Here is a 20815-nt window from a genome sequence, read left to right as displayed (position 1 = left end):
GTGAGGGGAGTGCAGAGGGAGAGAATCTTTTTTTTTTTTTTAATATTTTATTTTTTTATTTGACAGAGACTGACACAGCAAGAGAGGGAACACAAGCAGGGGGTTGTGGGAGAGGGAGAAGCAGGCTCTCTGCTGAGCAGGGAGCCCAATGCAAGGCTCCATCCCAGGACCCTGGGATCACGACCTGAGCCTAAGGCAGACGCTTAACACCTAAGCCACCCGGGTGCCCCGAGGGAGAGAATCTTAAGCAGCAGACTCTGTGCTGACCATGGAGCCCTATGGGGGGCTTGACCTCACAGACCTGAGATCACAACCCAAGCCAAAATCAAGAGTCGAAGGCTTAACCAACTGAGCCACCCAGGCAACCCCTCACCTAGAAAATTTTGACCAAAAAAATCTTAATGACAAATATCTGGTCAGTGTTCAAATTTCCTTGTTGACTCATAAATGTTTGAAACCAGTTTTTGTTTTTGTTTTTTAAGTAGGCTCCATGCTGTGTAGGAAGCCCAACACAGGGCTTAAACTCAAAATCCTGAGATCAAGACCTGAGCTGAGATCAAGAGTGGGACACTTAACCGACTTGAGCCAGCCAGGCACCCTTGAAACTAGCTTTTAAATCACTAAGTGAATGTAAAGGAAAATTATTTCTAGGAATTTTTTTTTATAAAGTTAAGAGCATGAGGAGAAAAGACAATTTCTCTGTATAAACAAACCACAAACAAATTAGAGAAACTTCAAGCTGGCTTATGATAGGAGAAGGATGGTTAGAGGTAGACATGATTTTCAAAATATTTAACTATCAGCGCAGTGTGGACACCAACCACTGAGAACAAACACTACTCATACACATATGATATACAGGCTAGATACCAATCTTGGATAGAGCCCTAAGAAACAAGCAGAGAGGCCTCAAGAACCTGCTTCTCATGAAATTCAACCCTGCCTGCAGTGGAACAATAAGCTACAACCACATCATTCACAGCCAAAATTAACACAAGGTCTTGATAAACACATGTTGGCACAGCTGTTAACTGCTGGATCACTATAGCTGCAGTTGTTCATCCTACCATCTATCATCTGAACTAGGCAAAGAAAAAAATCCTCTTCTAAGCAAATAGCATGGTAAAGTGGGAAAAGTTCTTGATGTTAGCATAACCTATACTATAGCCTGCCTGTCTATAAAAGTTAAAACCATAACAACTGATGGTGGCTCAGTCGGTTTAAGCATCTGACTTCAGCTCAGGTCATGATCCCAAGGTCCTGGGATAGAGCCCCAAGGTGGGCTCCCTGCTCAGCGGGGAGCCTGCTTCTCCCTTTGCCTGTCTCTCTTTCTCTCAAATATACAAATAAAATCTTAAAAAAAAAAAAAAAAAAGCCATAACTGGGATTGTTTATACCCTTCAACCTACTGATTATAGGTCATAGTTTTTCAGATAAGTTTCTTTAGCTTGCTAAAGAATGTAAAAGATAGTCCCGTGTGATTATTTAGAATCCTTTTATAAACAGAGGGCAGGCATATCCTGACCTTTTTTTTTTAAACATTTTATTTATTTGTCAGAGAGAGAGAGCACGAGCAGAGAGAGGGGCTGAGGGAGAGGAAGAAGCAGGCTCCCCACTTAGCAGGGAGCCCAATGTGGAACTCGATCCCAGGACTCTGGGATCATGACCTGAGCAGAAGGCAAACACTTAACCGACTGAGCCACCCAGGTGTCCCTATCCTGACCTTTTTTTTTTTTTTTTTTTTTTTAAGGTTGTATTTATTTATTTGACAGAGAGGAGGCAGAAGCAGGCAGAGAGAGAGGGGAAGCAGGCTCCCCACTAAGCAGAGAGCCCAATGTGGGGCTCGATCCCAGAACCCTGAGATCATGACCTGAGCTGAAGGCAGAGGCTTTAACCCACTGAGCCACCCAGGCGCCCCTATCCTTACCATTTTAAGGTAAACCTAAAACAACATACCAAAAGGAAGAGAATGAAAGAGCTCTTGAAGGGAAGTAAGAAAGCCTGGAATTCCTCCTGATTTAATACAATCAAATCTCCTGGGCTCCAGTTCCTCCACCTTCAATAAAGCACCTGCCAGTCTTACCTCCTACCCAACCCCTCTCTCCTTCTTTAGACATTATCCACACCAACTCACTTGTAGTTGCTAAAATATGGCATGCTTTATCATGCCTTCATTCTTTTTTAGACCCTATTCTCTGCTTAGAATGACCTTCACTGGCTTCTTTGCCTGATTAGCCAATCTACATTTATTCAAGTGAGTGCTATCAAAATCTATGGTATTCCAACAATGTTGCCAATTCTGCAACTCCAAGTTCTTCTGAAACTCTTCTGTGGGACCTATTGTCAGAGCCATTTACTGGTCATAAAATACATACAAGTCATACAAGTCTGCTCCTTTGAATTTAATTCCTACCATATGGTTTTCAGTTCCTTCACCTCCCTAGCTCCTAGAACTAGAATCGGTACTCTATTTAAGTGTGGTCTAACAACATTTAAAATAGGACTATCCACTTCTCTGACAATACCTATTAATACAAGCTAAAAATCACAACTTTTTGACATAAATCAAAGTTTCAGCCAACTAAAAGCCTCACATTTTAGTGTTGCCATTAAGTCACATCTTTTTTTTTTTGGGGGGGGAACATCTTTCTACCCTGCTACTTTCATATCACTGCCTTCATCATACAGCTCAAATCTGTTTCTTATCCCCATGTATATCTTAATCCTTCCCATCAAACCATTCCTGAATCCAAAAATGGTGGTGACAGTTATTAACCTCTTCTACCAGTCCACTCCCCCTTAATAAAGGAAATGTAGTCTGACCTAACATGTTCCTAGTGGGCCTGTGTCGGCTCTTAATAATCAGTTTCCTTTTCTAAATCCTCATACCATATCCTTAATAAACCATTCTAGATTTTGACTAGAAATGTCAAGCTCTTACCTTCTCAGTCTTGAAAATATGTCTTTTGTGGTAATTCCATATCCTTAGACGTGACAGACAGCAACTAAATGATCTCATCCCAAGACTCTTACCGAACTCTAGGGTACGATTTGTTTGGGTCAAGAGACTTGAATTCAGGGGCACCTGGGTGGCTCAGTCAGTTATGCATCTGCCTCCCGTTCAGGTCATGATCCCAGGGCCCTAAGAGTCCTGAATCAGGCTCCTTACCCAGTAAGGAGCCTGCTTTTCCCTCTGCCTGCCACTCCTGTGCTCCACCCCCCCCCATCTTTGACAAATAAATAAATTAAATTAAAAAAAGAAAGAGACTTGAATTCATTCAGAGGAATTAAATGCTCCTATATAAACGCTTAATAGTCTCAGGTTTGGGTCTCCTCTCACTAATTTATTTCTACCCTTTCCAATCTATAGATAATTTACCATGACAATGTGGGGAGGAGTTTCTGGGGGCATTTCAGTCTTGGGAGATATTTTTTTTCCAGCGTCGATATTTGAAATTTCACATTTGAATACTATCTAGCATAAAATGCTCTTCTTGAAGAAATATTTAGCACAACGAACATTTCTTTTAGTTTGTTTCTTTTTTGGTTCTTCAAAACAAATCCATAAAACTGTTAGAGGAAGCAGAGATGCTAATTATAACACAGTTCTTTTTACCATAGCAGCAAAAACCGAACTAGCCAATCTATTATAAAATAAGGCTAAAGAAGAATTCTAAAAATAAATACACCTCTGCGACCCCAGAGAAACAGAAGAAATGTGCAAGCCAAAAATTTAAATTCTCCCTCGAGGTGAAAATAACCCCATAATTCATCAACATATCAACCCACAAATATTTACTGAATGTGCAAGACACTTAAAACAATTCATCCAAAACCTCACATTTTACTCACACCCTCCCACCAAATCCAAGCTATAAATATAAGTACAGTGATGTTTTCTCCACTCAGCCACCATAGGATACTTGTCTACCACACCCTCAGCCACTCTACTACATTACTACATTATTCCATGCTCAAGCAATTTATCAGTCTTGACTGAGTTCCTATTGTTTACACAGCTCTGTACTAAGTGTTTTAGAGACATAAAAATTTATCATTATAGGGGTGCCTCAGTGGCTCAGTCGGTTAAGCATCTGCCTTTGGCTCAAGTCATGATCCTGGGGTCCTGGGATGGAGACCCATGTCAGGCTCCCTGCTCAGTGGGGAGCCTGCTTCTCCTTCTATCTGCTGCTTCCCCTGCTTGTGCTTGCTGGCTCTTTCTCTCTCTCTGACAAATAAATAAAATCTTTAAAAAAAGAATTTGGGAGCCTCCTATCAGGTTACCCTCAATAACAGAGGTGAATTCTCTTTACCTTAAGACATCTTAGAGTAATTTTTTTTTTTTTTTTTTTTTTTACAGTTTCCTAAACACTAAAGTTTTACCAGCTGGTACTAAATCAAAGCACAAAGACAAGCATTTGTTTTACTAAACGTCTATCAAAAGGACTGTATTTGGTTGTATCAAAGCGTTGTTGTACTACAAGCCCAGCTGTAAAAGCAATGGAAATGTTTCTCTTCCACTCTGTAGAATGTTGAAAAGTGGCACCCATGCGAATGCCCGCATGCACAGTAGAAGAGCTTTTTTCAGGCAGTATGGAGTAATGTCACAGTATAGTGATTAAGATTAAGCTCTGAGATTGCAAATCTAAATGTGAAAGATAGAACAATAAAGCCTTCAGTAGGAAACAGAACATCTTTGTGACTGTGCAACAGCAAACATATCTTAAACAGAATATCAAATGCACTAAATATAAAGAGAGAAAATTAATAAATTTGATATTATAAAGACTTTTGTTCTTCAAAAGTCAGCATTAAGAGAATGAAAAGGAAACAAATTAGGAGATATTTTCAATACATGTAACTGACAAAAGATTCCTATGTAGAACATATAAAGAATTCCATTATATCAATAGGGAAAAAAAAAAAAGACCAACTGAACAAAAAATGGCAAAAGACTTGGTTACTTCTGAAAAGGGGATTATAGGGACACCTGGGTGGCTCAGTCAGTTAAGCGTCTGCCTTCAGCTCAAGTCATGGGAGCCTGCTTCTCCCTCTGTGCTCTGCCTGCTGCTCCCCCTGCTTGTGCTCTCTCTCTCTCCCCGTGTCAAATAAATAAATAAAATCTTTTTTTAAAAAAAGGTATATAAAAGTCTGATAAACCTTTGGCAAGTGCTCAACTTCATTAGTCATCCAGAAAAATGCAAATTTTCGTAATGCAATACCACTACACAAACACCAGGATGGCTAAAATAAAAAGGAAGGAAAATGTTAAGTACTGATGAGGACAGGGAGCAACCTACACTCTTATGCACTACAGGTGAGAATGTAAAGTGGTACGTACACAGTGGAAAACAGTATGGCAGTATTTACTAAAAGTGAATATATACCTATGACCCAGCAATTCCACTTCTAGGTAAACACCCACCCCAAAGACCAAAGGGCACGTTCACAAAAAAGGCACATACAGTAATGTTCATAATATATCACTATTGTTAATATTCAAAATCTAGAAACTACCCACAGTGTCATCAACAGTAGAACTGAGAGATAAACTGTGGTAGAGGTACACAATGGAAAACTACACAGCAGTGAGAATGAGCAATCGAAAACTACTTTTAACAATATGGATGAATCTCTCAAACATGATGTTGTACGAAAGAATCCAGACAAAGAGAACAGCATTTGATTCCATTTATATAAAAGTACAGAAAGGCAAAACTAATCAATGCTATTAGAAGTCAGAACAGTCGTCACCTCTGGCAGACAAGAGAGCCAATACTGACTAGAAGGAGCACAAGAAAGGGTTCTGGGGTGCAGGCAACACTTCAGTTTGTAAAAACACATCACAGTGTGAACCTGAGTATGTGCACTTTACTGTATACTATATTGATATCACTGAAGTTTAATTCCTTAAAAAAAGTAAACTCTAGATTCCGACAGATCTGTTGAATCCCAATCGTCCCATGTATCAGCCGAATGATCTCCGGCAAGTTATTTAACCATATTGTGCATCACTGTCCTCACATAAAAAGTGCAAATAACAACAGAACATACTTCATGTGGTTGCTAACAGGCCCAAATGAAAATGTATGTAGTACTATTACCCTTTCTTCACTTTGCATTAATGTCAAAGTTATAGAGTTAAGTGATGCAAGGAAAAATGTTAGTAATAGTGAAAATACTTAATGCTTATTCATCATGTGTCAAGTACTATCCCAAGCCATTTAATCTATTAACTCCTTTAATCCTACAACAACCCTATGAGATAGATTTTAAGTCCACGTTAAAGATGAAGAAACTTCAACACAGAGAAGTAAATTGTCCACCATTAATCAAACAGTAAATGGAAGATCTGGGTTTCAAATCCACATAACAGATACAGCTTTTAGGCTATACTATCTCCTTTACTACCCCAGTAGTGAATCCCAGCTTTAAGGAAGAAAAATAAATAACCACAAATCTATTCTTTCTTTATCCACCGCGCAGCCTGAATACTATATCATGGACAAAACACTCAGCCACCTGAGGGTGGCTCAGTCGTTAAGTGTCTGCCTCCAGCTTGGGTTATGATACTGGGGTCCTGGAATCAAGCTCCGTGTTGGGCTCCCTGCTCAGTGGGAAGCCTGCTTCTCCCTCTCCCTCTCCTACTCCCCCTTCTTGTGTTCCCTCTCATGCGCACGCTCTGTCAAATAAATAAATAAAATCTTTAAAAATAAAAAAAGAGAAGAAACACTCAACCAAGAGTTAAGGAACCCAAATTCAAGTCTCAGCTCTGACACTAACCAGCTGTGAGAATTTAATTAAGTTACTCAGAACCCTTCCAGCACACTTCCTTCCTCTGCAAAATGAAAGGTTTGGAAATTCTAATCAACTCCTGGTTCTTTTCTAAGAGACCTATGTTGCCTATTTTAAAAGAATAAATGCTGTACCTTTATGTTCACTGCAGCATTATTTACAATAGCCAAAATATGGAGGCAACCTAAGTGTCCATCAGTAGACAAATGGCAAGGAAGATGTGGGGTGTGTGTGTGCATGTGTCTGGACACACGCACACACACACACACTGAAATATCACACAGGGGCACCTGGGTGGCTCAGTGGGTTAAGCCTCTGCCTTTGGCTCGGGTCATGATCTCAGGGTCCTGGGATCTAGCCCCGAGTCAGGCTCTCTGCTCGGCGGGGAGCCTGCTTCCCCCTCCCCCTCCCATAGCCTGCCTCTCTGCCTACTTGTGATCTCTGTCAAATGCATAAATAAAATCTTTTTTAAAAAATTTAAAAATATTACACAGCCATGAAAAAGAATGAGATTCTGCCGTTTGAGAAAAAATGGATGGGTCTAGAGGATAGTATGCTAAGTAAAATAAGTCAGACTAAGAAAGACAAATATATGATTTTACTGATATGCAGAATCTTTAAAAACATGAATAAACAAACAAAAAGCAGAATCATACCTATAAATACAAACAACTGACAGTTGCCAAAGGGGAAGAGGATAAGGGGATGGGAAAAATGGGTGAAAGAAAATGGGAGATACTGCCTTCAGGTTATACAATGATTAAGTCATGGGATAAAAGGCACAGCATAAGGAATAAAGTCAGTGACATTTTAATAGTGATGTATGGTGACAGATGGTAGCCTAAGCTTGTGGCGAGCATAGCGTATGTATAAACTTGTCAAATCACTATGTTGTACACCTGAAATTGATATAACACTATATGTCAACTATACTCAAATTAAAAAAAGAATACAACACAAATTATACTTTAATTTTTATAATAATAATAAAGAATAAATACAGCATAAATAAAAGTACTAGAAATGATAGTGATGATTACTGATGACATGACAATGAATCCGACTGGTTCAGTAGATACTGGTTCCAGTATCACAGTGCTAGTAAAGACTTTTATTATAGATAAGAATGTTCTACCACAACAGAAGCTTGATTTTTTTGAGTTAATGGCTTTTGTCAAATAATTCAGACTCTTAGCCATTTTTATCCTAAAATCCTATCTCTGAATCCTAATCTCTGAATATCAAGTATAGTAACAGTACAGAGCACTGATGATATTAGTCTCTCTTCTCCTTAACCATTCTTCTTGGGCTCTCCTTTTTACTCCTGTCTGCTCCCTGCTCGCACCTGAGGAAGTTCAAGACCTACCTTATAGACCCTCGTAGTAGGCTGAATGGTGGCCCCCCAAAAGAACATGTCTACATCCTAATGCCCAGAACCTGTGAATATTATCTTTTTTGAAAAGGGTCTTTACAGATGTAATCAAAGATGTTGTGATGAGAAAATCATCCTGGATTAGCTGAGTGGTCCCTAAATTCAATGCTAAGTATCCTTGTAAGACAGACACATAGAGAAGACACAGAGAAGAAGGGATGTAGAAGATAGGAGCAACGTGGCCAAAAGCCAAGGAATGCCAACAGCCACCAGATGCTAGAAGAGGCAATTAATCATTCTCCCCTAGAGCTTCTGAGGGAGGGCAGCCTGTTAATACCTTGATTTTGAACCTCTGGCTTCCAGAACAGTGAGAAAAAAAAATTATTGTTGTTTTAAGCCACCCAGTTTGTGGTAATTTGTTGCAGCAGCCACAGGAAACAAATAAATGCCACAAATCACATTTCTTTAGCCACCCTATTTCTATAGCAAACTTATCAGCTTTCCCTAAGCAAAAAGAGATCACCTTCCAAAGCACCCCAACCTCAGTCCCTCCTGCTCCTCCCCACAAAAAAAAAAAAAAAAAAGAGCAAGAAGAGAAATTATAAAGAGACAATTCACAATATAAATATAAAGGATAGCAAATAGCTCTTTTTAAAATATCTTAGTAGTAAGGAAATACAGATTAAAACATAATGACATCAAAAAATGAAAAATTACTAATATTATCAAAGATGTAGAGAAAGTGTAACCCTCATGTGTTGATAGAACGTAAAATGTGCAGCCACTGTGGAAAACAGTTTGGCAGTTCTTGGAAAGGTTAAACATAAAGTTACCAAATGACCCAGCAATTCCACTCCTGGGTAGATTCCCAAACAGGTGTTCAAACAAAACCTTGCACATGAATATTCAAAGCAGCATTATTCACAGTAGCAAAGAATAGAAACAACTCAAATGTCTATAACAGATGAATGGATAAGCAAGATGTAGTACATCCACACAATGGAATATTATTCAGCCATAAAAGGGAATGAAATTACTAGACTTCATCGTATTGTGTTTATGGAGACAGATGGTAGCTACACTTGCACTTGTGAGCATCACATAATGTATTCAATCAGTATGTTTTACACCCAAACTAATGAAACAATGTGTGTCTACCATATACTTCAATAAAGAATAAATAAAAGAATTAAGTACTGATACATGCAACAGCTAGGATGAACCTTGAAAACATTAAGTGAAAGAACCCAGACACAAAAAGTCACATACTACATGATTCCATTTGTATGAAATATCCAGAATAAGCAAATCTATGGAGACAGAAAGCAGGTTGGTGGTTGCCTGGAACTGGGGAAAAAATGGCAATAAGGAGTGACTGTTTAATGAGTACAGGGTTTGCTCTCAGAGTGATAAAAATATTATCGAACTACACACTGGTGATGGCTGCACATTATAAAATATACTAAACTGACACTGAACTATACATTTTTAAATGGTTAAATGCTAAATTTTATGTTATGGTAATATACAATCCCACCGAACAATACATATATACGTGTGTGTGTGTGTAGGATTAAATAATGGCAAACTAGGGGTGAACATAAATTGGTACAGCATTTTTGAGAAAACATTTATCACTACAAGTGAAATGTGTTTAAAGATTCATCTAATTTGGCTTAATAATGTCTTATCGATATTTACATTAAAGCAAAAATAAGACAGTCAAGATCTGTATAAAGTACTACTGTGTAAAATTATTTGTAATAAAAAAGTATAAACCACCCAAGTGCCAAACAATCACTAAAAATTTTACAGTTCAAAAAAAAATTTTTATAGTTCCCTCACACTGTGGAATTAAATAATTAAAATCACATATATGAAGAATATTTAATGGTATGAGACTATTCAAGACTTTTTTTTTTAGGGTTTTACTTATTTGACAGAGACAGCAACAGAGGGAACACAAGCAGGGAGAGTGGGAGGAGGAGAAGTGGGCTTCCCGCTGATTAGGGAGCCCAACGCAGAGCCCAGTGCCAGGACCCTGGGATCATGATCTGAACCGAAGGTAGATGCCCAATGACTGAACCACCCAGGTGCCCCATATTCAAGACATTTTTAATACCATGGAAAAATTACTGACATATAATAATATATTCAAAAAGCAGTACATACACAATCCACTTCTCTTATGATCCCAATTTATAAATATATACTAGTGCACATATATATTTTCACTGCAAGTATTTTTTTTAAGATTTTATTTATTTATTTGTCAGAAAGAGAGCGAGTACACACAAGCAGGCAGAGTGGCAGGCAGAGGCAGTGAGAGAAGCAGGCTCCCCGCTGAGCAAGGAGCCCGATGCAGAACTCAATCCCAGGACCCCGGGATCATGACCTGAGCTAAGACTGCGGCTTAACCAACTGAGCCACCCAGGCGTCCCATTCACTCCAAGTATTTTTGAAGTTTTGATATATTTCCTGACAATCAAAATATTCTTAATACACAATTTCCACAAATCAATGGAAAAAAGATAATAAACACAATGGAAATATGAAGAAAGGACCTGAACAGAAGAAATACACAAACGTACATGAAATATATGAAAAGATGCTCAGCCTCACAAATCATTAAATTCAGATTAAAACAAGATATTTTCTTCCTAGCAGATTAGAAACATGTCAGAAAAGTCCTAACATTTTATTACAGATGTAGAGAAACTGGAATCTTAAACACTGAGGTGAGAGTCTAAACTGTTGAGGAAATTTGACAATACTATTAAAACTTAAGATGTACACTCCTCAGACTCAACAAAGACTTGGTTTAGGGATAACCTTATAGAATGACTCCCACTAAGTGTAAAAACATAGGTATGAGGACATCTGAAAAAAGAAAAATTTGAAATATTCCATAGATCTTTATATTTATGTTGGATATTCTTTTAAGATGTTATTTATAAATATATCACATGTTAGAATTTGAAAGAAATCCCCTTTTTAGTTTAGCTTGTCTGAATGAGTTTCTGCTCCCTGTAATTAACTCTTCACTGGGATCAACAAAATTTCAGGAGAATACTTGATAATACTGAGAAATATTCATGATAGAACATTAAGTGAAAAAAAATCAAAACACAAAATTTTACATTTCACTTTATCACAATATGTAGAGTATACATACATACACCCACACATAGTAAAAACTGGAAAGAACTGATCTGGGTGATGGTTACACACATGCATACCTATATAAAAATACACCAAGCTATATACTTAGGATATGTGTTTAAGCTATGCTGCAATAAAAATGTTTAAAAACTAAAAGGAACTACATAAAGACATCAAAATACTAACAACTTAATTCTGGATAGAAGAATTATGAGTCACTTATTTTTGTACTTTTCTATAATTTCTAAATTCTCTATAAGAAATGTGTATTTTATAACTCAAAAGTTTTATTTTTAGAGAGAGAAAAATTCCATGATCTTCAAATATTTTTTTAGAAGACTTTTATTTATTTATTTGACAGAGAAAGAGAGACAGTGAGAGAGGAATACAAATGGGAGCGGTAGAGGGAGTAGTAGCAGGCTTCCTGATGCAGGGCTTGATCCCAGGACCCTGCGATCATGACCTGAGCCAAAGGCAGACGCTTAACAACTGAGCCAGCCAGGCTCCCCTATTAATTTTTATAATGACCTATGATTTTTATTATCAGTAAAAATAATTAAAAATTTTAACAGTCATTGTCAAATAAAGACTCTGGGAAAAACAAGAAAAGGGATGCCTAATTTACATAAAATAAAATCTCTAGTTTTCTTCAACAATGTAACAATAATCAATACCTATCTTCACAACTAGGCTAAAACAGTGTCAGAGGGCTATTACTATAAAACTACAGGGGCATCTGGGTGGCTCAGTTGGTTAAACATCTGCCTTCAGCTTGGGTCATAATCCCAGCCAGTGTTCTGGGATTGAGCCCCACATGAGGCTTCCAACTCAGAGAAGAGCCTGCTTCTTCCTCTCCCTCTGCGGCTCCCCCTGCTTGCGCTCTGTTTCAAATAAATAAATAAAATCTTTTAAAAATTTTTAAATAAAAATAAAATAAATAAATAAAACTGCAAAACCAAAGGGAAAAAAAGGACATCAGCTGATAACACAACTGAGAGAAGAACCAAGTCCTTTGACATTCCTGTGGAAAGTAATTCTAATGTATAACAGAAGTGCATGTAATTTGTTATAAATTGGTTTTATCCACTTACAAATTGTGGCTCTATGAATACCATTTCTAAGTCATTTCCTCCTCTGTCTTCCTGCTTTTAAAAATCCCGGAAGTTTCTTTGTTGCTTCCCATAATATTCTTTTGTTATACAGAATATGGTAAACCAGAAGTCAAGAGCCAGCCCCCAAACTACAACCACAAAATATGCAAACTACAGCCTACACTGAGGGATTTCTGAGGTTAAGACACAAACCCTTTTTTTTTTTTTTCAAAGAAAACAAACCTCAGACAAAAAAGTATTAAACATCCTAAAACAGCCACACCAAAAAGGGAGCTTCTTAGGAACAAAGCCCTCGTAACTATTTGACCTGGGAAAGACATTTCCAGAACTGATAAGAGTGGGTTAGACAGGAAAATATATATATAAAATAACAACCACCTTAACTACAATTCAGACCATGAGTGACCTGGTTCTTCTCCTGACAGAGCTCTTCTACTGCAATGTGGGTTGGGGACTGAGCTAAAGAGGCCACACCATAGCTCTGCTATTCAATGATTAAGCCACTGCTTCAATTTTCCCAAATATACAACTGAAAACAATAATCTCATCAATGGTGTGACACCAGACAAAAGATATGGATTCTAACAGTTCTTTCCAATTTGCTGGGTGACAACGGACAAAAAAATTTCATTTTGAGTAGGACTGAAAAAATTTTAAAACTCTTTAAAAGTACACTACAAAGTATAAAGTCACTTACAAATATTAGTCATTATCCTCTGTAAAAAGTGATGGATGGACTATCTCTCATTTCTAGCTCTGACTTTTTAAATTCTGTGACCAATATTAATAAACACACACTCATATTATGTTTTGCCAACTAGGAATAGTTTAGAAGCCAAGGAATCCCACACTCACAGAGGAATGAAGCTTAATAAGAGGAACCACCATAAACCTTCTTCTCCCTGATTAGAACTCTCAGCACTCCATGAATACTCTAGACTAACCCAGTTAGTTCCACCTGTATAGTAGATCACAGATGGCCTAGCAAAATTCTGACTTGACTTACCCACCACACCAATGAACAAAAAATATTACTAACCTGGCTACCTTTAACAGGAAACTATGACAGATCCTAAGTGTAAGATACTAAAGGTCTCAGATATCAGACCACCTTAGTACATCAGAGAAACCTGATGATCAAAACTATACCTGTTCCCATCTTACTTCCTGGAGTCATATCTGATCCTCTAGCAGCACACTGAAAATAGCTTGAGAGCTGGCACATGCTCTCATTTTCCACCATGACAGGACTATGTCACTCATAAATCCAGTGCAGGGTTCCATATACCCCAAAATAAAATCAGTCACCGCAGGACATCTGGAACACAGACATTTGTCCACTATCTGCCTCACTTAGTAACTTTTGAGAACTAATTCTAAAAATCTGGCAATGATTGCCTATGTGTAATCACTGAATTCCCTAAGTCACCAACTTCCAAAAGGTTGTCTTTCTCTCCTTCACTGGATCCTATGCCATATCTAGCAGGTTCTCTCCTGTGTACCTAGGTTCCTGAGAGACCTCTAAGACCACTTGACAGTAATTCATATCCAGGGACAGCAGAGGAACTGAGAAGCCAAGCCAAGTCCAAGAAGGCTATCCACCAGATCTAGCCAGAAAACAAGCTTATAAAAGGATATAGAACTGGAAATGGGCGTTGCCAAAGGATGTCTTAGGCAAAGAAAACTGTTTCTAATCTAGGAGGGCAGGAAGGGCTGCACAGAGCAAAGTCGCACACAGAGTTGTAAGCAGAGAAGAGCAAGGCTCCAGGGCCGTTCAAATAAAATCCACTTACTTTCAATCTGGTCCTCCCTACCTGAGGGAATACAAAGTAGGGTTCTCTCATGTTTAAGAATATACAGTCTCGGGGCGCCTGGGTGGCTCAGACAAAAAAGCATTAAACATCCTAAAACAGTCACACCAAAAAGGGAGCTTCTTAGAAACAAAGCCCTCGTAACTATTTGATCTAAGAAAGACATTTCCAGAACTGGTAAGAGTGGGTTAGACAGGAAAAATATATATATATAATAAAGAATAAAATTAAAGAATATACAGTCTCTCCAACTAAATTTAGCATGTAACTGAAAAAAAAATTTTTTTTAAGTAGACTCCATCCCAATATGGGGGTTAAACTCATGACCCCAAGATCAAGAGCTGCGTGTTCTATCCACTGAACCAACCAGGTGCCCCAGCATGTACTTTTAAACTGCCTTGGACTGCTCTGTTTTCTGTGTGTTGATCCCTTCTCTCGATTTCTCCTTTGCTCAACTTTCAAAAAGAAATATGTGACCTAACGTAGGAAATCTTCCTCCTGCAACAGCAACTTTGACCTCTAGAAGTTATCACAGACCCTTGAGGTAAGCTACCAGGATTTAAGTTTTGCTTCAGCTAGAGATGCCTTTATACAATGACTATGCATAAAATTGAAAGACTAGCAGAGGAAAATAAAAATAAAATAAAAATTAGCTCATACTGACTCTCTGAAACTGGCTCATCAAGCTTTTTATAGTCAATTCATCTCTGGAAAGAGATAGCCTTTTTTTTCTTTTATATAAGGTATACTTCTTAGCTATCAGGGATATGAAAATCAAAACTATGATGAAATATATATTCATACCCACTAGGATGCCTATAATGAAAAAATAAAGTTATAACTATTGGCAAGGACATGGAGAAAGTAGAACCTTCATATACCCCTAGTGGGAATGTAAACTAGTATAGTTGTACTGGAAAACAGTCTGTCAGTTTCTCAAAAGGTTAAACACAGTTGCCATATGACCAGCATTTTCACTCCTAGGTATATACCCAAGAGAAATGCAGAGAGATCTCCACACAAAAACATGTACAGGGACACCAGAGTGGCTCAGTCAGTTAAGCGTCTGCCTTCAGCTCCGGTCATGATCCTAGGGTCCTGGGATCAAGGCCCACATTATTTTCTCCACAATGGGCTCCCTACTAAGTGGGAGCCTGCTTCTCCCTCTCCCTCTGCTACTCCTCTGCTTGTGCTCTCTCACTCTCTCTTTCAAATAAATAATAAAATCTTTTTTAAAAACATGTACACAGGGCGCCTGGGTGGCTCAGTCAGTTAAGTGGCTGCCTTCCACTCAGGTCATGATCCCAGGGTCCTGGGATCGAGCCCCACATCGGGCTCCCTGCTCAGCGGAGAGCCTGCTTCTTCCTCTCCCTCTGCCTGCCATCTTGTCCTGCCTGCTTGCCCTCTGCCTACTTGTGCTCTTTATCTCTCTGTTGAATAATAAAAATCTTAAAAAAAAAAAAAAAAGGTACACAAATATTCACAGCAGCATTATTCATAGTAATCAAAAAGTATAAACAACCCAATGTCTATCATTTGATGGATAAATAAAATGTGGTATATTCTTACAACAGAGTATTATTCAGCTCTTTAAAAAACCCGTACTGATAAATGCTGTAATATGGATGAACTTTGCTAAATGAAAAAAGCCAATCACAAAGGCCAATACAGGATTTGATTTTATGAAACGTCCAGAAAAGGCAAATCTATAGAGATCAAAAATAGATTAGCGGTTGCCTAGGGCTAAGGACGGTTACAAAGTTGGAAGGAAATGGGGAGTGACTGTTAATGGGTGGGTATAGGTCTTGGGTGGGAGGTGGGGGGAGAAGGGTAATGAATATATTCTAAAACTGACTATACTGATGACTGCACAACTCTGTGAATATACTAAAAACCACTGAACTGTACACTTTAAATATGTGAATTATATGGTATATGAATTAGATCACAATGAAATTATTTATATATATGTATATATAAGAAAATATATACATACAAGTAATAAAACAAATGAAGCAGAATGTTCATCAGTGAATCTGTAAAAAGGATGCACTGAAGTTCTTTGTACTATTCACATGAATGCTCAGTGTGAAATTATATGAAAAGAAAAATCTAAAAAAAAAATAAGATATCCTTCATGAGAATCACACATAGTATTCTTCCTTAACATGAAACAGAAACCTGCACTAGAAAAACTGCCATAATGTCTGCTCCTGCCTCTGCCAAACAAATAATTCACTTGTCCCCTCTACTCAACAGATTACTGCAAAGCATCATCAAATAGCAGAAAAGAAAAATGAAATGTGGCAAGGGAGAAAAATATTCTCCAACTTTCTCATTGCCTCAGTTTCTTCATCTGTAAAATCAGAAGGTTATATAATCTCTTGGAGAGTTCTTCGGCATGTGACATGCCATGAATTTTACTGCTCAATATGGTTAAGGAGGAATATGATCTCACCAGTCCTCTGACTTTCCTAGTCAGTAAGCATTTTTTTCTCTCTTCGAACAGTGATATTAAGAGATGATTTCAGTATATTCTCAGTATTCTAAACAGGCTCATACAGGACACTGACAAGTCTCCTATGTATGTTCCCAAGCCTTTCTCTTCAATTCTCGCCAAGGCTCTCTGCTCAGAGCCTGGGAAAACTGCAGTACTGGATGCAGGAACCAAGAATACTTACATCTCAAAGCTAGGTGCAAGTCAGTTCAGAGGAACCTAAAAAGATTCCAAAGTAAGAAATAGATCACAAGTATTCTGGAATCTTAATTCTCAGGCAGACAGGGAAAGTTAAATTCAGGAATCCCATCTCACAGTAAGCCTTCTCCTGCAGTCGCCAGCGGTGATCACAAGAAGAAAAAGGAGAAACAAATACACCTGGGATATCCATCCATCAGAGGGGTAAATAAGGACTGCACTCTACTACCATCTGCCACCCCACTTAGGATGAACCAACAGGAATGGAAAACATATATCAAATGCAATTCTTTTTTTCTTTTTTTTTAATATTTTATTTATTTATTTGACAGACAGAGATCATAAGCAGGCAGAGAGAGAGGGGGAAGCAGGCTCCCTGCTGAGCAGAGAGCCGGATGTGGGGCTCAATCCCAGACCTGGGATCATGACCTGAGCCCAAGGCAGAGGCTTTAACCCACTGAGCCACCCAGGGACCCCTCAAATGCAATTCTTACAGATTTGCTTATCTCTCTGACAAGCTCAAGAAGCTAACAAGCAGACATTATTTCCCAAAGTTGGCTAGACTTAAGATTCATTCATTGATCACCTCCCCCAAACCCAAAATAATTTCTCAACTGACCAGAAAACAATTTTCATACCTTCCTCAGTTCCTTGCACAACAAATAAGCATATGACTTGCTGAAAGAAAGGGGAAGTGAGAGGGAGGGACTCCTATAAAATCCAGTGATTTGAGTTTATATTCAACTCAGCAAGCTCTATGCTTATTATCGCAACATGAGAATGAATCTTAATCCTTCTCCACAAAACTAGAAGGAACAAATAAGTGTCTTTGATTTGCCTGTTCTGGATTCGCTTTTAAGAGTACAGAAGCGACCTCAAGTATAGAACTTAATTTGCATAGAGAGAACTTAGATTCCTCAGTACCTCCCTAAAGACCTGGGTGCAATTCACAATTTCCTATAGTTTCACTTATAATGACATCATCAGTTTGAGAACTACAAGGTCAGCTACGGAGAGAAAACGCACCCTGGAGAGTCTCAAGACTGACCTGCATAAAGCTATTTGAATTCTGTTTTTATTTTTTTCAGATTCCCTCTGCGTAGTCCAGATTCCCCTACCAACTCACCAGAAATGAAATGAAGTAAAAAAAGAAATCCTTCAATCAGTGCCCATTCGAACAAAGGCCACCTACTGAATAAATGGTCTTGGCATTCCACTACTGCCACCACATTTAAAAAGACAGAAAAATACTCTTTCTTCACACATTTTATACAACTGATTCCCCCTTTCTTCATTCTCCCAATAAATTTTCACAGGGATATAATTTTCGCTTGCAGATAATTTACAGATAGTCACTAAAAGAAAAGTAACATTTTTGAGTGTCTACTTGATGAAATGCTTTTTACATACATTCCCTTTTTTATAGATGAAGATCCCAGCAGAGTTATCTAACTTGCCCCGGAGTCACAGAGATAGCCAACATATTGCAGAGGGGTAATGTTTAAGTGCAAAACCCATGATCTCACTAACACATCATTTCCCAGCTTCATTCTAATGCTTTTACCATTTGCGAACCATTCTCTTCATTTCCTAAAATCAAATTTCTTTTTTTTTTTTTTTAAGATTTTATTTATTTGTTAGAGAGAGGGCACAGGTAGGGGGACAGGCAGGCAGAGGAAGAAGCAGGTTCCCCATTGAGCAAGGAGCCCAATGCAGGACTAAATCCCAGGACCCTGGGATCTTGACCTGGGCGGAAGGCAGATCCTTAACTGACTGAGCCACTCAGGCGTCCCTAAAATCAAATTTCTATATAATTTAATAGATACTCAAAGCACAGCATTAAAAAAAAAAAAAACACTTGCGTATTCCACCACTTTATAAAGTTTCTTTTACAGGGAGAACTGTGATATTTTTAGTCTTTCTCAACATGTTAGTGTTTTCTAAAGACCCAACCAGGCAATGAAATGCAGTTTAGTGTAAGAGAGAGCACTGAACCAAAAGTCAGGCAATTAACTAACAGGATGTTGGCCCTACTGTCCTTACTGGGGTTCATATTCCTCTCTGAGGTCTCTCCCAACTCCAACATCATGGACTGAATTCCAACTACTACATCACAAAGTCACAAATTTAATAAATATGAAACATACATGAAAAACCAACATCTGTATTAGAATTTGAAGATCTAAAGAAGTGATCTTCAAACAATAAAGTTGCCCCAACAAAAGGCCTAGTATTAATAGCGTTATTGTTTCATGATTTTTTTTCCTCCATCTGGTATTAATTTGAGAAAATTGTATATCTGTTCTGACCTTGTTAAAGGTCATCAATTTATCATGCTTTTTAAAAGATGGTCTATTTTTGTCATTTGAAGTATACATCTAATTTTTTTTTTTCCACAAGAAACATCGGAATTTTTCTGGTGACAAAACAAAAATCTTGTCCTATTATCTCTGAAGCAAGGTAAAATTAGTCAATAGCATAATAACCTTCAGGAAACTTGGGTGAATACATCATGACAAAACAATGAAAAGGAAATCCCTCATCAAATCAGGATGATACAACAAACTCACATGAAACCTGCAAACTGGACACTCCAAAAACTTTTTCAAAACTGTTGCAATGCAAAGGTTCCAATGACAGTGCAGTGGAATTCATGGGGATTTTACAATTATGACATTCTTCTGCAATTCTTGTCAATTTGATCCGGGCCCCATCTTCACTTTCCTACTACTTCCCCTTTGAAAGATGACTTGAGAAGAAGCATCACCACCCAACCCAGACTCTCCCACTAGGTCACCGCCCTTTTACTCACAAATGAAGCTGGTCTAATATAGCCACCCATTACTTCTCATAAAAAGAGGCATGGCTTGGTACAGGCCCCTTCTAGAACTAAGAGTTCTCACCCTTCTTGTGCCTCAAGTTCACTTTATTACTTCATGTCCTACCAAACCAGGGAGCCCAGCCCAGGGCTGAGTTAGAACAGTTTTGAGGAACTGGCTTCTTGGGAAGAGGCCAGAAAAACTCTCAAGTTTCTGTTTTGCTCTCCTTGTTTTTTGTTTTGTTTTGTTTTTCAGTCTGGGTGGAACTTACTTTCAACTGAGATGTGGGATACCTTCTTCCCTCCCTAGCGGGTGTTCGACAACAGGCTTACCTTCATCTTGTACCAAGTCACTCTACCTTCACCAGACAGAACACACAACGCTTCCCCCTCCTCCACGTCGCCTACTACAGCACCACAGCGCAGAGGGGCGGAGGGGCCATTCGGACCCCTGCCGACTCAGAGCTCCCTCAACCCGCTACCCCACCTCCAGCCCGACGCCCCCTTCCCCCGCGCCAGCCGTGGGTCCCGCAGACCGGCCCTCGCCCAGCTCCCGGGACAAAGCGGGGAGGTTTCCTCGAGGGTCCCCCGCCGCAGCGGGCGCGGGGAAGCAGCCCCGGGCTCCGCGAGCACTCACCCGACAGCTCGTCCGGCTCCAGCCCGGTCTCGGTGTCCAGCCCGCAGATGACAAAGTAGTCGGCGAAACGACTGGGCGCCGAGCCCCCTCCGCCGCCGCCGCCGCCGCCGCTCATGGCGCCGGGGCCGGGCCGGGCCGGGCCGTGCGGAGCGCGGAGCCCCCGCACCAGGGCTCCCGCCCGCCCTCAGGCCGCCCCTCCCGCCGCCGCCGCCGCCGCTACCGCGGCTCGGGCCGCCGCCCCCGGCCCTGGCCCGGTCCCCGCGGCCGCCGCGGCTGCCGTGACGGGGCAGGGGGGCACCGGGCCGCCCCGCGCCGCATCCTGGACGCCTTCCTCTCCGCGCCGCCGCCGCCAACCGAGAGCGCCGCGACCGGAGCGAGCTTGGAGAAGGGCGGAATGCGCGGAGGAGAGCCCC

The 20815-nt window shown here is 39.6% G+C and overlaps 1 protein-coding gene across 3 annotated transcripts in view; it reads right to left on the bottom strand.

The window, feature by feature from the left end:
- The window catches only part of LOC111159360 (DENN domain containing 5A), a 100900-nt gene extending 80371 nt beyond the window's left edge, over window positions 1-20529 (bottom strand). For all 3 annotated transcript variants that reach the window (XM_022521762.1, XM_022521763.1, XM_022521764.1), the window contains exon 1: window positions 20403-20529. In XM_022521762.1, coding sequence (XP_022377470.1) covers window positions 20403-20517 — 115 coding nt within the window. In that variant the 5' untranslated portion in view covers window positions 20518-20529. The remainder of the gene's footprint in view (window positions 1-20402) is intronic.
- Window positions 20530-20815: the final 286 nt, after the last annotated feature.

The sequence above is a fragment of the Enhydra lutris genome, unplaced genomic scaffold (assembly GCF_002288905.1).
Source record: "Enhydra lutris kenyoni isolate GAN:26980312 unplaced genomic scaffold, ASM228890v2 scaffoldscaffold68, whole genome shotgun sequence".
Lineage (NCBI taxonomy): Eukaryota > Metazoa > Chordata > Mammalia > Carnivora > Mustelidae > Enhydra > Enhydra lutris.
This window is presented reverse-complemented; position numbering and strand designations above follow the sequence as displayed.